The 16,258-nt window shown below is 39.1% G+C and overlaps 1 protein-coding gene across 1 annotated transcript; it reads left to right on the forward strand.

Moving 5' to 3' along the window:
* The first annotated feature begins 5,400 nt into the window (after positions 1-5,400).
* On the forward strand, positions 5,401-6,333 carry LOC111158879 (putative olfactory receptor 2W6). Its single transcript, XM_022521176.1, has one exon. The coding sequence runs from the start codon at positions 5,401-5,403 to the stop codon at positions 6,331-6,333; it is 933 nt and encodes a 310-aa protein (XP_022376884.1).
* The last annotated feature ends 9,925 nt before the right edge of the window (positions 6,334-16,258 follow it).

Here is a 16,258-nt window from a genome sequence, read left to right on the forward strand (position 1 = left end):
CGGTGCCTCAGTAAGTTCATCCTCCTTGCTACTTATTCCCTCTCCCCAGGCCCCTCACCATTTCACAATAATTGATCACTTAGGGGCTCTTCCTTCAGAGATGTTTTTGCAGAGTAAACAAGTGAAGGTTGCAGTGGATGTGAAACATGGGGTCATCACACTTCTCAAAGCTCCCTGGGCACTTACTATAAAAGTTGCCTGCAACCATGAACTAAGTCTTTTGGAGGGGAAGAAAGAACTCCCAGCAACCAGGTTAAATCAACATCTTGGGGGTTGTTGAGCACAATGGACAGGCTCTCAGCTGACAGGTGCCAGAAATTGACTAGCTTATAGAAACCTAGGTGTACTAGATATTACCCTTGATCCATTACAAATTCTTTTTTTTTTTTTTTTTTTTTTTTTTTTTTTAAGACTCAGGATCATGTCTTTGCCCACTTCTGGGAGGGAAATGAGAAGAGGATGAGGACATGATTTGGGGGCATATAATCATTTCTGAGAGTGGGACACAGCCAAATAGTTTGTGGGCTAAAGCAGAAAAGGATGATGAGAAGCAAAAGGAGGTGCTGGCAGGTTTTGCTAAATTCCACCTTGTGTCCTTGGTCCCACTATGCTGTTGTGACGGATAAGTTTTACTCACTCTGAAATGAAGGCTTGATAGCCTTGGCAAGGAGAAAACTCAGTTCTGCATCTTGCTGCTTGGGCAATTACTTTGGTTGTGGTAGGGAGATGAAACCCGTGTGTCTGAGAGAGCCCTAGCATAGCTTCCCTTCTCTACCCAAGTATTCAGATTTCTCTACCCACACTAGGACTTTACGTGGATGATAAAGAGTGTGACAGGAACATGACTTTTAACACATCAGACTGAAAAATGTGTGCGAAGGTGAGTATTGTTTCTTTACCCTCAATCTCTCTAGATGCAGGGTTGTAGCTGGGAGGGACTGAAAAGCCAGGACAGAGTTCTCATAGTGCCCAAATTAGACTTCCCACATTGGCATAAAACTGGGTCATTAATGACTTTAAGGTTCTACAAAGTTTTTTTTTTTTTTTAATTAAAAGGACACTTCTCTATAATAAAGATGACAACTGGGGTTTAACGCTTGATCTTTCCTCCCTTCTTTTTACAATCCTGAGTGGTCAGGATTAGCAATGGTTTTTGTTGAATAACTGGCAGCTCCCCCTCTACTCTTCACCCTTTACTCAATAAACATTTACCAATTGCCTGGTATGTGCCAGGTACTAGGAGTGATAACTACAAGGGGATTATATGCATAGCCACCTACAATAATACAGGCACTATTGTATTACAGTTTAGTGATCACGAACTTTGGAACCAGTTAACAGTTTAACGCTCATGTGTATAATCTTCTATAATTTTCAAGATAACTCTATGAAAAAATATTATGATATTGTCACTTAAAAATTTTTTTAATAAGATTTTATTTATTTATTTGACAGAGAGAGATCACAAGTAGGCAGAGAGGCAGGCTGAGAGAGAGGGGAAGCAGGCTCCCCGTTGAGCAGAGAGCCCAATGTGGCGCTCTATCCCAGGACCCTGAGATCCTGACCTGAGTGGAAGTCAGAGGCTTAACTTCACTTACAAACTGGCTCTCCCATTATATCCTGTATGTATCCCCCTTGCTTCTGTGAAATCCCAAATTAGTCCCAATCAATTTTCCTTCTCCCGTCTCCTCACCTTGTTTTAAGCCACCCAGGTGCCCCAGTATTGTCATTTTTTAAACCAAGACCCACAAAGGTTAAAGACCTTCCCAAGTTCACATATGTAGTAAATGGTTGAGCCAGACAGAGTCCTCTTGATTTCATGTTTAATACTCTAGGCTCTACATTATAGCCTTTTCAAGTTCTCTGAATCAGTTCAAACAAGAATCACTTAGTGAACTCATCTATCATTGATTATGATGAGTTTAATATCCTTAGTTCTTTATCAAATTTTAGCAAACCTGTATAACTCTTTGATGAACTCATTCCTCTTATTCCGATTAAACCTTTTCTCTTCACCATCACCACTTTCCTTGTCTCCTTATTCTCCCCATGGAGAATCTGAACAGTTTTCTCTAAGAAAGACGTCGTGTGGTAGTTCATTTTGTGGTTCAATTATCATGGTATAAAAAAGCAAAAAGCAGCTGCCAGATTATTTTTATTATAGCTGGCTTTTGTAAAATTTAAAGACTTCAAAGTAGTCCAAAGAAATGAAGAATTGAATTTTCTCTACCTGTACATAGGGTTTTACCTCTTGTTTCAGTTTGCCAAGTTCATATTACTCAGATATATAATATACGCCAAGCCCACTTCCACAGGAAGAACATGAAATAATTTGCAAATGCATAGAAAACTTCAGAGTATTCATAGGGCCTGGGGTTGATGGAGCCACAGAGTCACATGTTGGCAAGACTTGATTTAGGCAATGGATGTATGCAGTTTAATCTCAAATGGCCAAAGACAGTAGATGGGGCAAGGTGGATGTGTGATACAGGGTGGGGCGGGGAGATAGACAGTAGTGAAGACTGGGAACAAGAGAGGAATGTCTGCTTGAAGTTTACCCCCAACAAATTAGCATCGTAGATGAATATTGGCTTGGTGCTACTGGTGACCAATTTTTAAACGAGATACTAGAAATTATAATTAAAAAATAAAATCCCCCTTGGGGCACCTGGGTGGCTCAGTGGGTTAAAGCCTCTGCCTTCAGCTCGGGTCATGATCTCAGGGTCCTGGGATCGAGCCCCGCATCGGGCTCTCTGCTCCGCAGGGAGCCTGCTTCTTCCCCTCTCTCTGCCTGCCTCTATGCCTACTTGTGATCTCTCTCTCTCTCTCTCTCTCTGTCAAATAAATAAAATCTTAAAAAAAAAAGTAAAATCCCCCAATTTTAAAAGTTTTATGTGAGTCAAACAAAATATGAGTTTCCAGTTTTGGTTCAAAGGTCACACACTTGAGATCTTTAAACAGATATTAACTGACTATACACTTGTCACTTGCCAGACATTTGACAACGGATGGAGATTTATTAATGAACAAACCTGATGGAGATTTAATAATGAACAAAAGAGACACTCCTGTTTTGCCATTGTCACATCTCTGAGCTCTGTTCCCAGGGTGTCTGAGAACTCAATTTTTCACTTATAAACTGGCTCTACCATTACATCCTGTATGTATCCCCCTTGCTTCTGTGCAATCCCAAATTACTCCCAATCAATTTTCCTTCCCCTGTCTCCTCACTTTGTTTTAATTCGTTGTGAGTTTTTAAATTTATGCATAAATTAGTAGAAAATTATTCACTCTTACAGTATGTAAAATCTTCCTTGTTAAATTTGTTTAATCATTAGTTCTAATGAAGCAAACTGTGGACAAAGACACAAAGAATATTTTATATACACCATTGCCCCACCCTTACCATCTCAATATGCTCAGTCCAAAGGCATGAAGAGTACAGTTAATAACCTGCATACCAATAGAGAGATAAGATACTGTTGCAAGGAGGGAGGCCAGAAGCTCTAAGAAAAAGTCTTTCTTAATTCAGTAAGAGTAGTAAAGGGGAAAATACAGTTTGAAAGACCTGAATATCTCAAAACTTATTGAAGTCAGTGGCACTCTATCTCCAAGACAATTCTATGAAGTATTTCTGTTTAACAGAAGAGGGATAATTGGAAAAGTCAGAGAAAGAATCGAGGTAGACATTTTTAATGATACAGATGGAGATGACCTTTTGCTTCACTGTCTGATTTCTCCTTTAACTTGTGTTGCAATAGAGTGAATTTGTTATCTAATTTTGCGTTCTTTCTTTGTACCTTTTAAAATAATTCTTATTTAAAGTACTTAAATTACTTTACCTTCTAGCTCATTTATTTGAGATCTGTTGCCTTACTATCATTGACAGGAGCTACTCCAAGAAAGTGGGTGTCCCACAAAATTTTGTCCCACAAAACTGAGTGTCCCATTGCCTCCGATACATAAGAATAAAATGAATCTGGTTGCCTTATATTTGACTCAAATTGAAAAGGGTGTGAAACATACAATCATATGTATAATTTATAAGAAAATGATTTTTTAAGTGATTTTATGATTCTCAGACTAGTCATCCAGAGTAGTTTCATCCACATGAAAAATTAAATAAGTCAAGAGCATAGGAGGAGGGGTGACCTGGGTGGCTCAGTCAGTTAAGCATCTGCCTTCGGCTCAGACCATGATCTCAGGGTCCTGGGATGGAGCCCTGCATTGGTCTCTGCACAGCAGGGAGTCTTCTTCTCCCTTTCTGTCTGCCCCTCGCCCCTACTTGTTCTAGCTCTAAAATAAATAAATAAATAAAATCATTTTTAAAACTGAGAGTAGAGAATTAGAGAATTTGTGAAGATTCGTTTGGAATGAACAATAGTCTGAGTCTGAAACCATCCCCTTCAAATAGGAAAGGGTATTTTGAAGTACTTGGTGGGAAACTTCAAAAGAGCTGCTTGGGGATTTCAGTAAGTGCATATTTTAGTTGGGAGAGAGCAGAGTGGACCAGGTCAGAAATTCTGGGGGATGAGAAAAGAGCCAATAGTTACTACAGTGTGGATTCAAAAACATCTTAGCTGCTGCAATGGTTTTGAGACAAATGATGAAAAGGACCTTCCTCTGTTTTGGAGGAGGGACACAGAAAAAGGGAGAGCTAGTGCAGGGTTGTCCCAAGTCTAATCCAATAGCGCCATCAGTGGGACAAAGGGATCAAATAGTATGATGCTGGGAGAGAATGCTGGATCTCCAGAGGCTGCAAAAGTTGATGGAAGCTTCATAGGAGGAGATGCACCAGCCCAGGCTGGGAATCTGCCAACCTGTTGTCCCAGTAAGGAAGCTTCTAAGAACCTGAACTTTTCCCATGAGAGAAGAGTCAGCTCTTTAAACACCTCCCAGGCTCAGATTGGGAGAGTAAGAACTGTTTTGTAACTCCTTCCCTTCCCCTATGCACTGCCCAAACAGGAGGACCCTATGGTCAGGGGCAGGGAAAGGGGCAGGGGGAGAGAGAAACCGCCCAAATCCTTTCCCTCAAGCACAAGGGGGTCACCAGGAAGGAATCCTACCCGGGGAGAGGATAGGACTGAATGTTAATCAGATTATGAATTTTTAGTATTCATGGGATCGGGCTTTCAAATTAGTGAACTTAGATGCTGTTTATGTTTATAACTGAAATTGGTTGTGATACATTTATTACTGTGGAAGTCATGTACCTACAGGAGTTTTCATCCAACTGCCAGGAGAAATAAGATAGAAAGGAAAATAAGAAGCAAAAATGTAGTATTTAGGTCGCATCTAAGGACCATGCTTAAATCCATTATGTGTATTAATTACCCACTTATTCTTAAATCCCACTGCAGAGGGTGTGGGATCTCCTGCAGTGATAGGGCTGAAGAGGAGATGGAAACAGTTAATGACAGCATAGGTGGGGATTTCATCTTAGTGGGCTTCTCTGAGCGGCCTGAGTTAGAGCTGATTCTCTCCCTCTTTGTCCTGACATTCTACACAATAACCCTTGTGGGCAATGTGGCCATCATCTTGCTCTCGATCCTGGACACTGGACTCCACACACCCATGTACTTCTTCCTTAGAAACCTCTCTGTTCTTGACCTCTGCTTCACTACCAGCATTGTCCCTCAGATGCTGGTGATCATGTGGGGTGGCAACAAGAAGATTAGCTATGCTGGCTGCATGGTCCAGTACTGGGTGGCCTTGGCACTTGGCTCCACTGAGTGTGTTTTCCTTGCAGTGATGGCAATAGACCACTATGTTGCAGTTTGCTGGCCTCTGCCCTATGCCTCTATCATGCACCCCAGGCTGTGCCACCTCCTGGCAGCAGCTTCCTGGTGTTCTCGTTTTGCCAACTCCTTTCTACAGTCCTCAATGGCCATGGTGCTGCCTCGATGTGGAAACCGGCGTGTGGACCATTTCTTTTGTGAACCGTTGATCATTGTTAAACTCTCCTGTGTGGATACTGGCCCAACAGAATCTAAAATGTTTATAGCCTGGCTAATCATCCTAGGCATGCCTGTATCCATCATCCTGACCACTTATGTGTGCATCACCAGAGCAGTAGTAAAAATGTGCTCAGCAGAAGGAAGGAAAAAGGCCTTTGGGACCTGTGCCTCCCACCTAATGGTAGTCTCACTCTTCTATGGGACCATTATGTTTTTGTATCTGCAGCCCAAGGACAACTATTCCCAGGACCAGAGCAAAGCACTGGCGGTGCTATACATGATCCTTGCTGCCACACTCAACCCTCTGATCTACACACTGAGGAATAAGGATGTGAAGAAAGCAGTCAGGAGGTTGATAGGGAAGGAGCAGGTATAGGGAGATAAAGAGTGGAAAGAACAGGTGAGGCAACCACTGGAGACAGGGGTGTACCTGTTTTAACTGCACTTGCTTCATCTTCCTTTGAGGGGGTTGGAAAATCTGCTGTGTTCTAACCACTAGCTATTACTGGGATCCTTATAGGGTGGGCACTCACCAGAAGAAAACTTGACCGTTCCTTAAAGTAACCTCTGGCCAAGGCAATCCTCACTGGCAAGTAATTCTGTGACCCACTGTTGATGATTTCCTATTTTCAATGCATAGTCACTAACTTATTCAAATGCCACCAAATATACATTTAGATATTATAATAATAACAATGATAATTCTACTACATTTATTAAGCTGCTACATGGCCATAGAAGCTTCTTAATTTTCTCCATCACCACCTTCACTGCACCATTATCAAAACAGTCAGGCATATGATTTAGTCAGTAACATACAGTGCGATACTTGTCCATCATGAATAAATATATGAGAACAAGAATAAAAGAATAAAAGATGAGTAGACAGAGTTTACACAGTGTACCAAGGATTCCTGTTTCTCAGAACTGGAAGGAATACCATGACTATTCAAGGCCAGGTTGTAGAACATGTCAAATTCCATCCAGTTTAGGACAGTTTTAAAGATGTTTGAATAATAGGAATAAACACATTTGCTTGCTGGATATATAGACAGTCAATAAATTTCAAAATTACAAAAATGATAACTGAACAAGGGGACTATTATTATTTATTAAATGGAGACAAGTTAACTGATTTCAATGAGATTCTAAAGGGAATCTCTGCTTACCTTCATAGAAAGAGAGAAGAGGAAAATCCAAGTGAACACAAAGGGAGTCAGGGGACTTGATCTGCATTGCTACATCTACATGGTTTTCACATGATCATGATCCCATGGTTTCTAATCCACATCGTCATTAAAAGGTTGCTCAGTCATTCATTCTGTGGCCCAATATGGGACCCAAGTGCATCCTATTTTCTGACATTTGGCTCAGCCTATAATGACATATCCTTGTAAGAGGAAGTCTCCATTAATTAAAGCAGGACTTGAGAAAAACAACCTCTGACTCCCAGAAGAGAGGTCTCTTCTTACATGGTAGCTCTTGATGACATGCAAGTATGCCCTGCTAGGACAGACTGAAAGCATTACTTCTGAACTTCTTAAATTGCTCATCTATGTGCTTAGGAAGGAGCCTAACACTCTAAATAAGCAATAAATATGGGTTGGATGAATGAATGTACATGGCAAGGTGTCCATACAAGATGGCAGCACAGTTCAGAATATCTCTGAGACATCTTTGTGGAGTTATATGCAACATTTCGTTCTATAGGATGGACACTTTGTATTGGCAAGTGACTGAAGGTGCAGACTGAAAAAATAAAATTATCATACATATAATGGGCTACAGCCATGTCTATCGAACTCTACTGTAATAACCACACTAAAACACAATAGTCAGGCATTAGTCAAAGTATAAATCATTGCTTTAAAGGAGAAAAAGAAATAACTGCAGTGTTTTTCATCAGCTTTTTGATTAAAGTAGTGGTTCTCAACATGAGGCAGTTTTTCCCCATACTCTCACTGCGGGAGACACTTGGCAATGTCTGGAGACAGTTTTGGTGATCATAGCCTAGGAGAGAGGGATTACTGGCATCTAGTAAGTAGAGGCCAGGGATTTTTCTAAATATTATACAATGCACAGTATAGTCTCCTTCAACAAAGGATTATCCAGCCCAAAATGTCAACAGTGCTAGGGCTGAAAGCCCTGAATTAGAGAAATAAAATATTATGGATGTTCTGATCAAAGGTATAACATTTATGAAGGCAACAATAATCATGACAGTGAAATAAATTGATATTATCTGGATTTTTATGAAGTCCTTCATTACCCTGTGTCAGAAAGGATCTAACTATGAAAATAGAAACAACTTATTATTATTTATAAGGGAGGCTATTTAATGCAGAGCATTGGTGTCCCAAGTGATAAATGGGTTGCAAATCCAAACAGGAGATATTGAAGAAACCCTGAGATTTGTAACAGTATGAAGCTGCTAACATCTCTATACTTGAGATAAAAGAAGTTGGTGTTAGTAGAACCCAAGGAGTAGGGTTATCTGGAAGAAATGGCAGCCAGAATGGCAGACTGGTCTTGCAGGAACTCGAGCAGTTGTCTGCTGCTACTCCCTGAGGTGACACCTGAAACAATATGGGAGACAGTACTAGCTCGTCTTATCCCTTCATTCTGTCCTCTAATATTCTGTGGATATAGGAACCAAGAAGATGCAGCCTGCAGGGTCATTAGCGCCTCATTGTACTCCCTCAAAATGACTAGATGAGGGAAGGGCAATAAATGTATTTGGAAACTAACAAATATCATATTATATTTGTCTTTCTCTGACTGACTCATTTCACTTAGCATAATACCCTCTAGTTCCAGCCACATCATTGCAAATGGCAGATTTCATTCTTTTTGATACCTGAGTAACATTCATATATATATATATATAATTATCATATTAATATATTATTTTATATTATATATTAATATATTATATTATATATTACATATATCATATATATAATATATATATTTATCACATTTTCTTTGTCCATTCATTTGACTATGGATATCTGGACTCTTTCCATATTTTGGATTTTATGGACATTGCTGCTATGAACATTGGGGTGCATGTGCCCCTCTTTTCACTACATCTGCATCTTTGGGGTAAATACCTAGTAGTTCAATTGCTGGGTCATAGGGTAGCTCTATTTTTAGCATCTTAAGGGACCTCCATACTGTTTTCCAGAGTGGATGTATCAGCTTGCTTTCCCATGAACAGTGTAAGAGGGTTCCCCTTTCTCCACATTCTCACCAACATTTGTTGTTCCCCGTCTTCTTAATTTTTGCCATTCTAACTGGTGTAGGATGGTATCTCATTGTGGTTTTGATCTGTATTTCCCTGATGGCTAGTGATGCTGAACATTTTTTCATGTGTCTGTTAGCCATTTAAATGTCTTGTTTGGAGAAGTGTCTGTTCATGTCTTCTGCCCATTTCTTGACTGGAATATTTGTTTTTGGCTGTTGAGTTGGTAAGCTGTTTATTGATTTTGGATACTAGCCCTTTGTCTGATGAGACGCCTGCAAATATTTTTTTTAGTTTTGTCAACCGTTTCCTTTGTTGTGAAAAAGATTTTGATCCTGATGAAGTCCCAATAGTTAATTTTTGCTTTTGTTTCCCTGGCCTTTGGAGACACGTCTTGCAAGAAGTTACTGCAGCTGAGGTCTGCGTTCTCCTCTAGGATTGTGATGGATTCCTGTGTCACATTTTGGTCTTCCATCCATTTTTAATTTATCTTTGTGTGTGGTCTAAGAACGTGATATAGTTTCGTTTTTCTGCATGTGGCTGTCCAATTTTCCCAACCCCATTTGTTGAAGAGACTGTCTTTTTCCCATTGGGTATTCTTTCCTGCTTTGTTGAAGATTAGTTGGCCATAGAGTTGAGGGTCCATTTCTGGGCTCTCTATTCTGTTCCATTGATCTATGATCTGTTTTTTTTGTGCCAGTATCATACTGTCTTGATTTTTATAGCTTTGTAATAGAGCTTGAAGTCGGGCATTGTGATGCTACCAGCTTTGATTTTCTTTTTCAACATTCCTTTGGCTATTTGGGGTCTTTTTTCGATTCCATACAAGTTTTAGGATTGTTTGTTCCAGCTCAGTGAAAAATGTTCATTGTATATTGATAGGGATTTCATTGAATGTGTGGATTGATTGAGTAGCATAGACATTTTAACAATATTTGTTCTTCTCATCTGTGGGCATGAAATGTTTTTCCATTTCTTTGTGTCTTCCTCAATTTCTTTCATGAGTACTTTATAGTTTTCTGAGTTCAGATCTTTTCCCTCTTTCGTTACGTTTATTTCTAGGTATCTTATGGTTTTTGGTGTAATTGTAAATGGGATTGATTCTTTGATTTCTGTTTTTCTGCCTCATTGTTAGTGTGTAGAAATGCAGCTGACTTCTGAACATTGATTTTATATCCTGCCACTTTGCTGAATTCCTGTATAAGTTCTAGTGATTTTGGGGTGGGATCTTTTGGGTTTTCCACATAGAATGTCATGTCATCTGGGAAGAGCAAAAGTTTTATTTCTTCTTTGCTGACTTGGATGCCTCTTATTTCTTTTGTTGTCAATTGCTGAGGCTAGGACTTCTAGTACTGTTTTGAACAACAGTGGTGAAAGTGGACATCCCTGTTGTGTTTCTGACCTTAGGGGAAAAGCTCTCCATTTCCCCCTCTTTGAGAATGATATTGGCTGTTGGGTTTTTGTATATGGCTTTTTTTAAAAAAGATTTTATTTATTTATTTGACAGAGAGAGATAACAAGTAGGCATAAAGGCAGGCAGAAAGAGAGAAAGAGAGAGGGAAGCAGGCTCCCTGCTGAGCAGAGAGCCTGATGCAGGGCTCAATCCCAGGACCCTGAGATCATGACCTGAGCCGAAGGCAGAGGCTTTAACTCACTGAGCCACCCAGGCACCTCTGTATATGGCTTTTGATATTGAATTTTGTTCCCTCTGTCCCTACACTGCAGAGAGATTTAATCAATAAAAGATGCTGTATATTGTCACATGCTTTTACTGCATCTATTGAGAGGATCATATTGTTCTTGTCCTTTCTTTTATTAATGTAGTGTATCACACTGATTGATTTGCAGATGTTGAACCACCCTTCCAGTCCAGGAATAAATACTTGGTTGTGGTGAATTATCCTATTAATGTACTGTTGGATCCTATTAGTTAGTATCTTGCTGTGAATTTTTGCATTCATGTTCACCAGAGATATTAGTCTCTAATTCTCCATTTTGGTGGGTACTTTGGTTTGGGGATCAAGGTGATGTTGCCCTCATAGAATGCATTTGGAAGTTTTCATTTCTATTTTTAAAATAGCTTCAGGAGGATAGGTACTAATTTTTCTTTAAATGTTTGGTAGAATTCTGCTGGGAGGCCATTGGGCCCTGGGTTCTTTTTTTTTTTTTCCAGAGATTTTTGATTACTGATTTAATTGTTTTGGTGGTTATGGGTCTGTTCAGGTTTTCTATTTTTTACTGTTTCAGTTTTTAGTTTATATGTTCCTAGGAATGCATCCATTGCTTTCAGATTGCCTAATTTTTAGGCAGATGACTGCTCATAATAGTCTCTTAAACTTTTTTGTATTTCTTTGGTATTGGTTGGATCTCTTCTATTTCATTCATGATTTTATTGATTTGCGATCTTTCACTTTTCTTTTTGATAAGTCTGGCCAGGTGTTTAGTGATCTTATTAATTCTTTCAAAGAACCAGCTCCTGATTTCATTAATCTATTTTACTGTTCTTTTGATTCCTATTTCATTGATTTCTGTTCTAATCTTTATTATTTCTCTTCCCCTTCTGGATTTAGGCTTTATTTGCTGTTCTTTGTCCAGTTCCTTTAGGTATAAGGTTAACTTGTGTATTTGAGACTTTTCTTGCTTCTTGAGAAAGACTTCTTTTGCTATATATTTCTCTATATACATCCCCTTGGGATGCCTACATCCCAAAGTTTCTTAACTGTTATGTTCTCATTTTCATTTGTTTCCATGCATTTTAAAAATTCTTCTTTAATTTCTTGGTTGAGCCATTGGTTTTTTACTAGAATGCTCTTTAATCTGAGTGTATCTGTGTTCCTTCCAAATTTTCTCCTGTGATTGAGTGCAAGTTTTAAAACATTGTGGTCTGAAAGTGTGCAGGCATAATCTCAATGTTTTGGTACCAGTTGAAACCTGATTTATGACCCAGTATGTGATGTATTCTGGAGAATGTTCCATGGGCACTCAAGAAGAATGTATATTCTGTTGGTTTAGGATAAAAGGCTAGTCTGTGAAGTCCATCTGGTCCAGTGCATCATTCAAAGCACTTGTTCAATGTTATCTTCTACTTAGATGATCTGTTCATTGTTGTGAGAGGGGTGTTAAAGTCTCCTGCTATTATTGTATCATTTTCAATGTGTTTCTTTAATTTTATTTAATTGGTTTATGTAATTGGTTGGTTCCAAGTTAGGGGCATAAATATTTACACTTATTTAATCTTCTTGTTAGATAGACCCTTTTATAATCATATTGTGTCCTTTACCTCTTATTATAGTATTTGGTTTAAAATCTAGTTTTTCTGATGTAAGGATGGCTACTCCAGATTTCTTTTGATATCTGTTGGCATGAAAAATTGTTTTCTACCCCCTCAATTTCAGTCTGAAGATAACTTCGTGTTTAAAATGACTCTCTTGTAGACAGCATAAGGTTGGGTCTTTTTTTTTTTTAATATTTAATCCAGTCTGATACCCTGTGTCTTTTGATTGAAGCTTTTAGTCCATTTACATTCAGAGTGATTATTGAAAGATATGAATTTAGTTCCATTGTATTACCTGTAAGATCACAGTTTCTTTAGATTGTCTCTGTTCTTTTCTGATCTTTGTTACTTTTGGGCTCTCAGCTCAAAGGATCCCCTTTAATATTTCTTGCAAGTCTCATTTAGTGTTCATGAATTCCTTTAGTTTTTGTTTGTCCTGGAAACTCTATCTCTCCTCCTATTCTGAATGCGAGGCCTGCTGGATAAAGTATTTTTGGCTGCATATTTTCCCCATTCAGCTCTTTGAATATATGACAACTGTCTTTTCTGGCCTGCCATGTCTCTGCATATAGGTCTGCTGCCAGCCTTATGTTTCTACTCTTATAGGTTAAGGACCTCTTGTTCCAAGCTGCTTTCAGGATTTTTCCCTTTATCTCTGCAATTTGCAAGCTTCACTGTTAAACGTCAGGGTGTTGACCTATTTTTATTGATTTTGAGAGGAGTTCTCTGTGCCTTCTGGACTTGAATGCCTATTTCTTTCCTCAGATTAAGGAAGTTTTCAGCTATATTTTGTTCAAATAAACCTTCTGTTCCTCTCTGTCCTCCTCTTATGGGACCTCTATGTTATTTTCCTTTATCAAATTGCAGATTTCTTGAATCCTCCCTTTGTTATCCAGTAGTTGTCTTTCTCTCTTTTTTTCAGCTTCCTTATTCTCTATCACTTTGTCCTCCATATCATTGACTCTCTTCTGTCTCTCTCTCTCTCTCTCTTTTTTTTTTTTTTGGTCTTCTGTCTCTTTTGTCTTAGCAGTGAGAGCCTCCTTTTGGGACTACATTTAATAATTGCATTTTAATTTTGGCCTTATTTTTTTTTAAATTTTATTTTTTGTAAACATATATTTTTATCCCCAGGGGTACAGGTCTGTGAATCGCCAGGTTTACACACTTCACAGCACTCACCACAGCACATACCCTCCCCAACGTCCATAATCCCACCCCCCCTTTCCAAACCCCCCTCCCCCCATCAACCCTCAGTTTGTTTTGTGAGATTAAGAGTCACTTATGGTTTGTCTCCCTCCCAATCCCATCTTGTTTCATTTACTCTTCTCCTGCCCCCTTAACCCCCCATGTTGCATCTCCTCTCCCTCATATCAGGGAGATCATATGATAGTTGTCTTTCACCGATTGACTTATTTCGCTAAGCATGATACCCTCTAGTTCCATCCATGTCGTCGCAAATGGCAAGATTTCATTTCTTTTGATGGCTGCATAGTATTCCATTGTGTATATATACCACATCTTCTTTATCCATTCGTCTGTTGATGGACATCTAGGTTCTTTCCATAGTTTGGCTATTGTAGATATTGCTGCTATAAACATTCGGGTGCACGTGCCCCTTCGGATCACTACGTTTGTATCTTTAGGGTAAATACCCAGCAGTGCAATTGCTGGGTCATAGGGTAGTTCTATTTTCAACATTTTGAGGAACCTCCATGCTGTTCTCCAGAGTGGTTGCACCAGCTTGCATTCCCACCAACAGTGTAGGAGGGTTCCCCTTTCTCCGCATCCTCGCCAGCATCTGTCATTTCCTGACTTGTTAATTTTAGCCATTCTGACTGGTGTGAGGTGATATCTCATTGTGGTTTTGATTTGTATTTCCCTGATGCCGAGTGATATGGAGCACTTTTTCATGTGTCTGTTGGCCATCTGGATGTCTTCTTTGCAGAAATGTCTGTTTGTGTCTTCTGCCCATTTCTCGATTGGATTATTTGTTCTTTGGGTGTTGAGTTTGCTAAGTTCTTTATAGATTTTGGACACTAGCCCTTTATCTAATATGTCATTTGCAAATATCTTCTCCCATTCTGTCAGTTGTCTTTTGGTTTTGTTAACTGTTTCCTTTGCTGTGCAAAAGCTTTTGATCTTGATAAAATCCCAATAGTTCATTTTGCCCTTGCTTCCATTGCCTTTGGCGAAGTTCCTAGGAAGATGTTGCTGTGGCTGAGGTCAAAGAGGTTGCTGCCTGTGTTCTCCTCAAGGATTTTGATGGATTCCTTTCTCACATTGAGGTCCTTCATCCATTTTGAGTCTATTTTCGTGTGTGGTGTAAGGAAATGATCCAATTTCATTTTTCTGCATGGGGCTGTCCAATTTTCCCAACACCATTTATTGAAGAGGCTGTCTTTTTTCCATTGGACATTCTTTCCTGCTTTGTCAAAGATTAGTTGACCATAGAGTTGAGGGTCTATTTCTGGGCTCTCTATTCTGTTCCATTGATCTATGTGTCTGTTTTTGTGCCAGTACCATGCTGTCTTGATGATGACAGCTTTGTAATAGAGCTTGAAGTCCGGAATTGTGATGCCACCAACTTTGGCTTTCTTTTTCAATATTCCTCTGGCTATTGGAGGTCTTTTCTGGTTCCATATAAATCTTAGGATTATTTGTCCCATTTCTTTGAAAAAAATGGATGGTACTTTGATAGGAATTGCATTAAATGTGTAGATTGCTTTAGGTAGCATAGACATTTTCACCATATTTATTCTTCCAATCCAGGAGCATGGAACATTTTTCCATTTCTTTGTGTCTTCCTCAATTTCTTTCATGAGTACTTTATAGTTTTCTGGGTATAGATTCTTAGCCTCTTTGGTTAGGTTTATTCCTAGGTATCTTATAGTTTTGGGTGCAATTGTAAATGGGATTGACTCCTTAATTTCTCTTTCTTCTCTCTTGTTGTTGGTGTAGAGAAATGCAACTGATTTCTGTGCATTGATTTTATATCCTGAGACTTTACTGAATTCCTGTACAAGTTCTAGCAGTTTTGGAGTAGAGTCTTTTGGGTTTTCCACATATAGTATCATATCATCTGCGAAGAGTGATAGTTTGACTTCTTCTTTGCCAATTTGGATGCCTTTAATTTCCTTTTGTTGTCTGATTGCTGAGGCTAGGACTTCTAGTACTATGTTGAATAGCAGTGGTGATAACGGACATCCCTGCCGTGTTCCTGACCTTAGCGGAAAAGCTTTCAGTTTTTCTCCATTGAGAATGATATTTGCGGTGGGTTTTTCATAGATGGCTTTGATAATATTGAGGTATGTGCCCTCTATCCCTACACTTTGAAGAGTTTTGATCAGGAAGGGATGCTGTACTTTGTCAAATGCTTTTCAGCATCTATGGAGAGTATCATATGGTTCTTGTTCTTTCTTTTATTGATGTGTTGTATCACATTGATTGATTTGTGGATGTTGAACCAACCTTGCAGCCCTGGAATAAGTCCCACTTGGTCTTGGTGAATAATCCTTTTAATGCACTGTTGAATCCTATTGGCTAGTATTTTGGCGAGAATTTTTGCATCTGTGTTCATCAAGGATATTGGTCTGTAGTTCTCTTTTTTGATGGGATCCTTGTCTGGTTTTGGGATCAAGGTGATGCTGGCCTCATAAAATGAGTTTGGAAGTTTTCCTTCCATTTCTATTTTTTGGAACAGTTTCAGGAGAATAGGAATTAGTTCTTCTTTAAATGTTTGGTAGAATTCTCCCGGGAAGCCGTCTGGCCCTGGACTTTTGTTTG

The sequence above is a fragment of the Enhydra lutris genome, unplaced genomic scaffold (genome assembly GCF_002288905.1).
Source record: "Enhydra lutris kenyoni isolate GAN:26980312 unplaced genomic scaffold, ASM228890v2 scaffoldscaffold64, whole genome shotgun sequence".
In the NCBI taxonomy this organism is placed as follows: domain Eukaryota; kingdom Metazoa; phylum Chordata; class Mammalia; order Carnivora; family Mustelidae; genus Enhydra; species Enhydra lutris.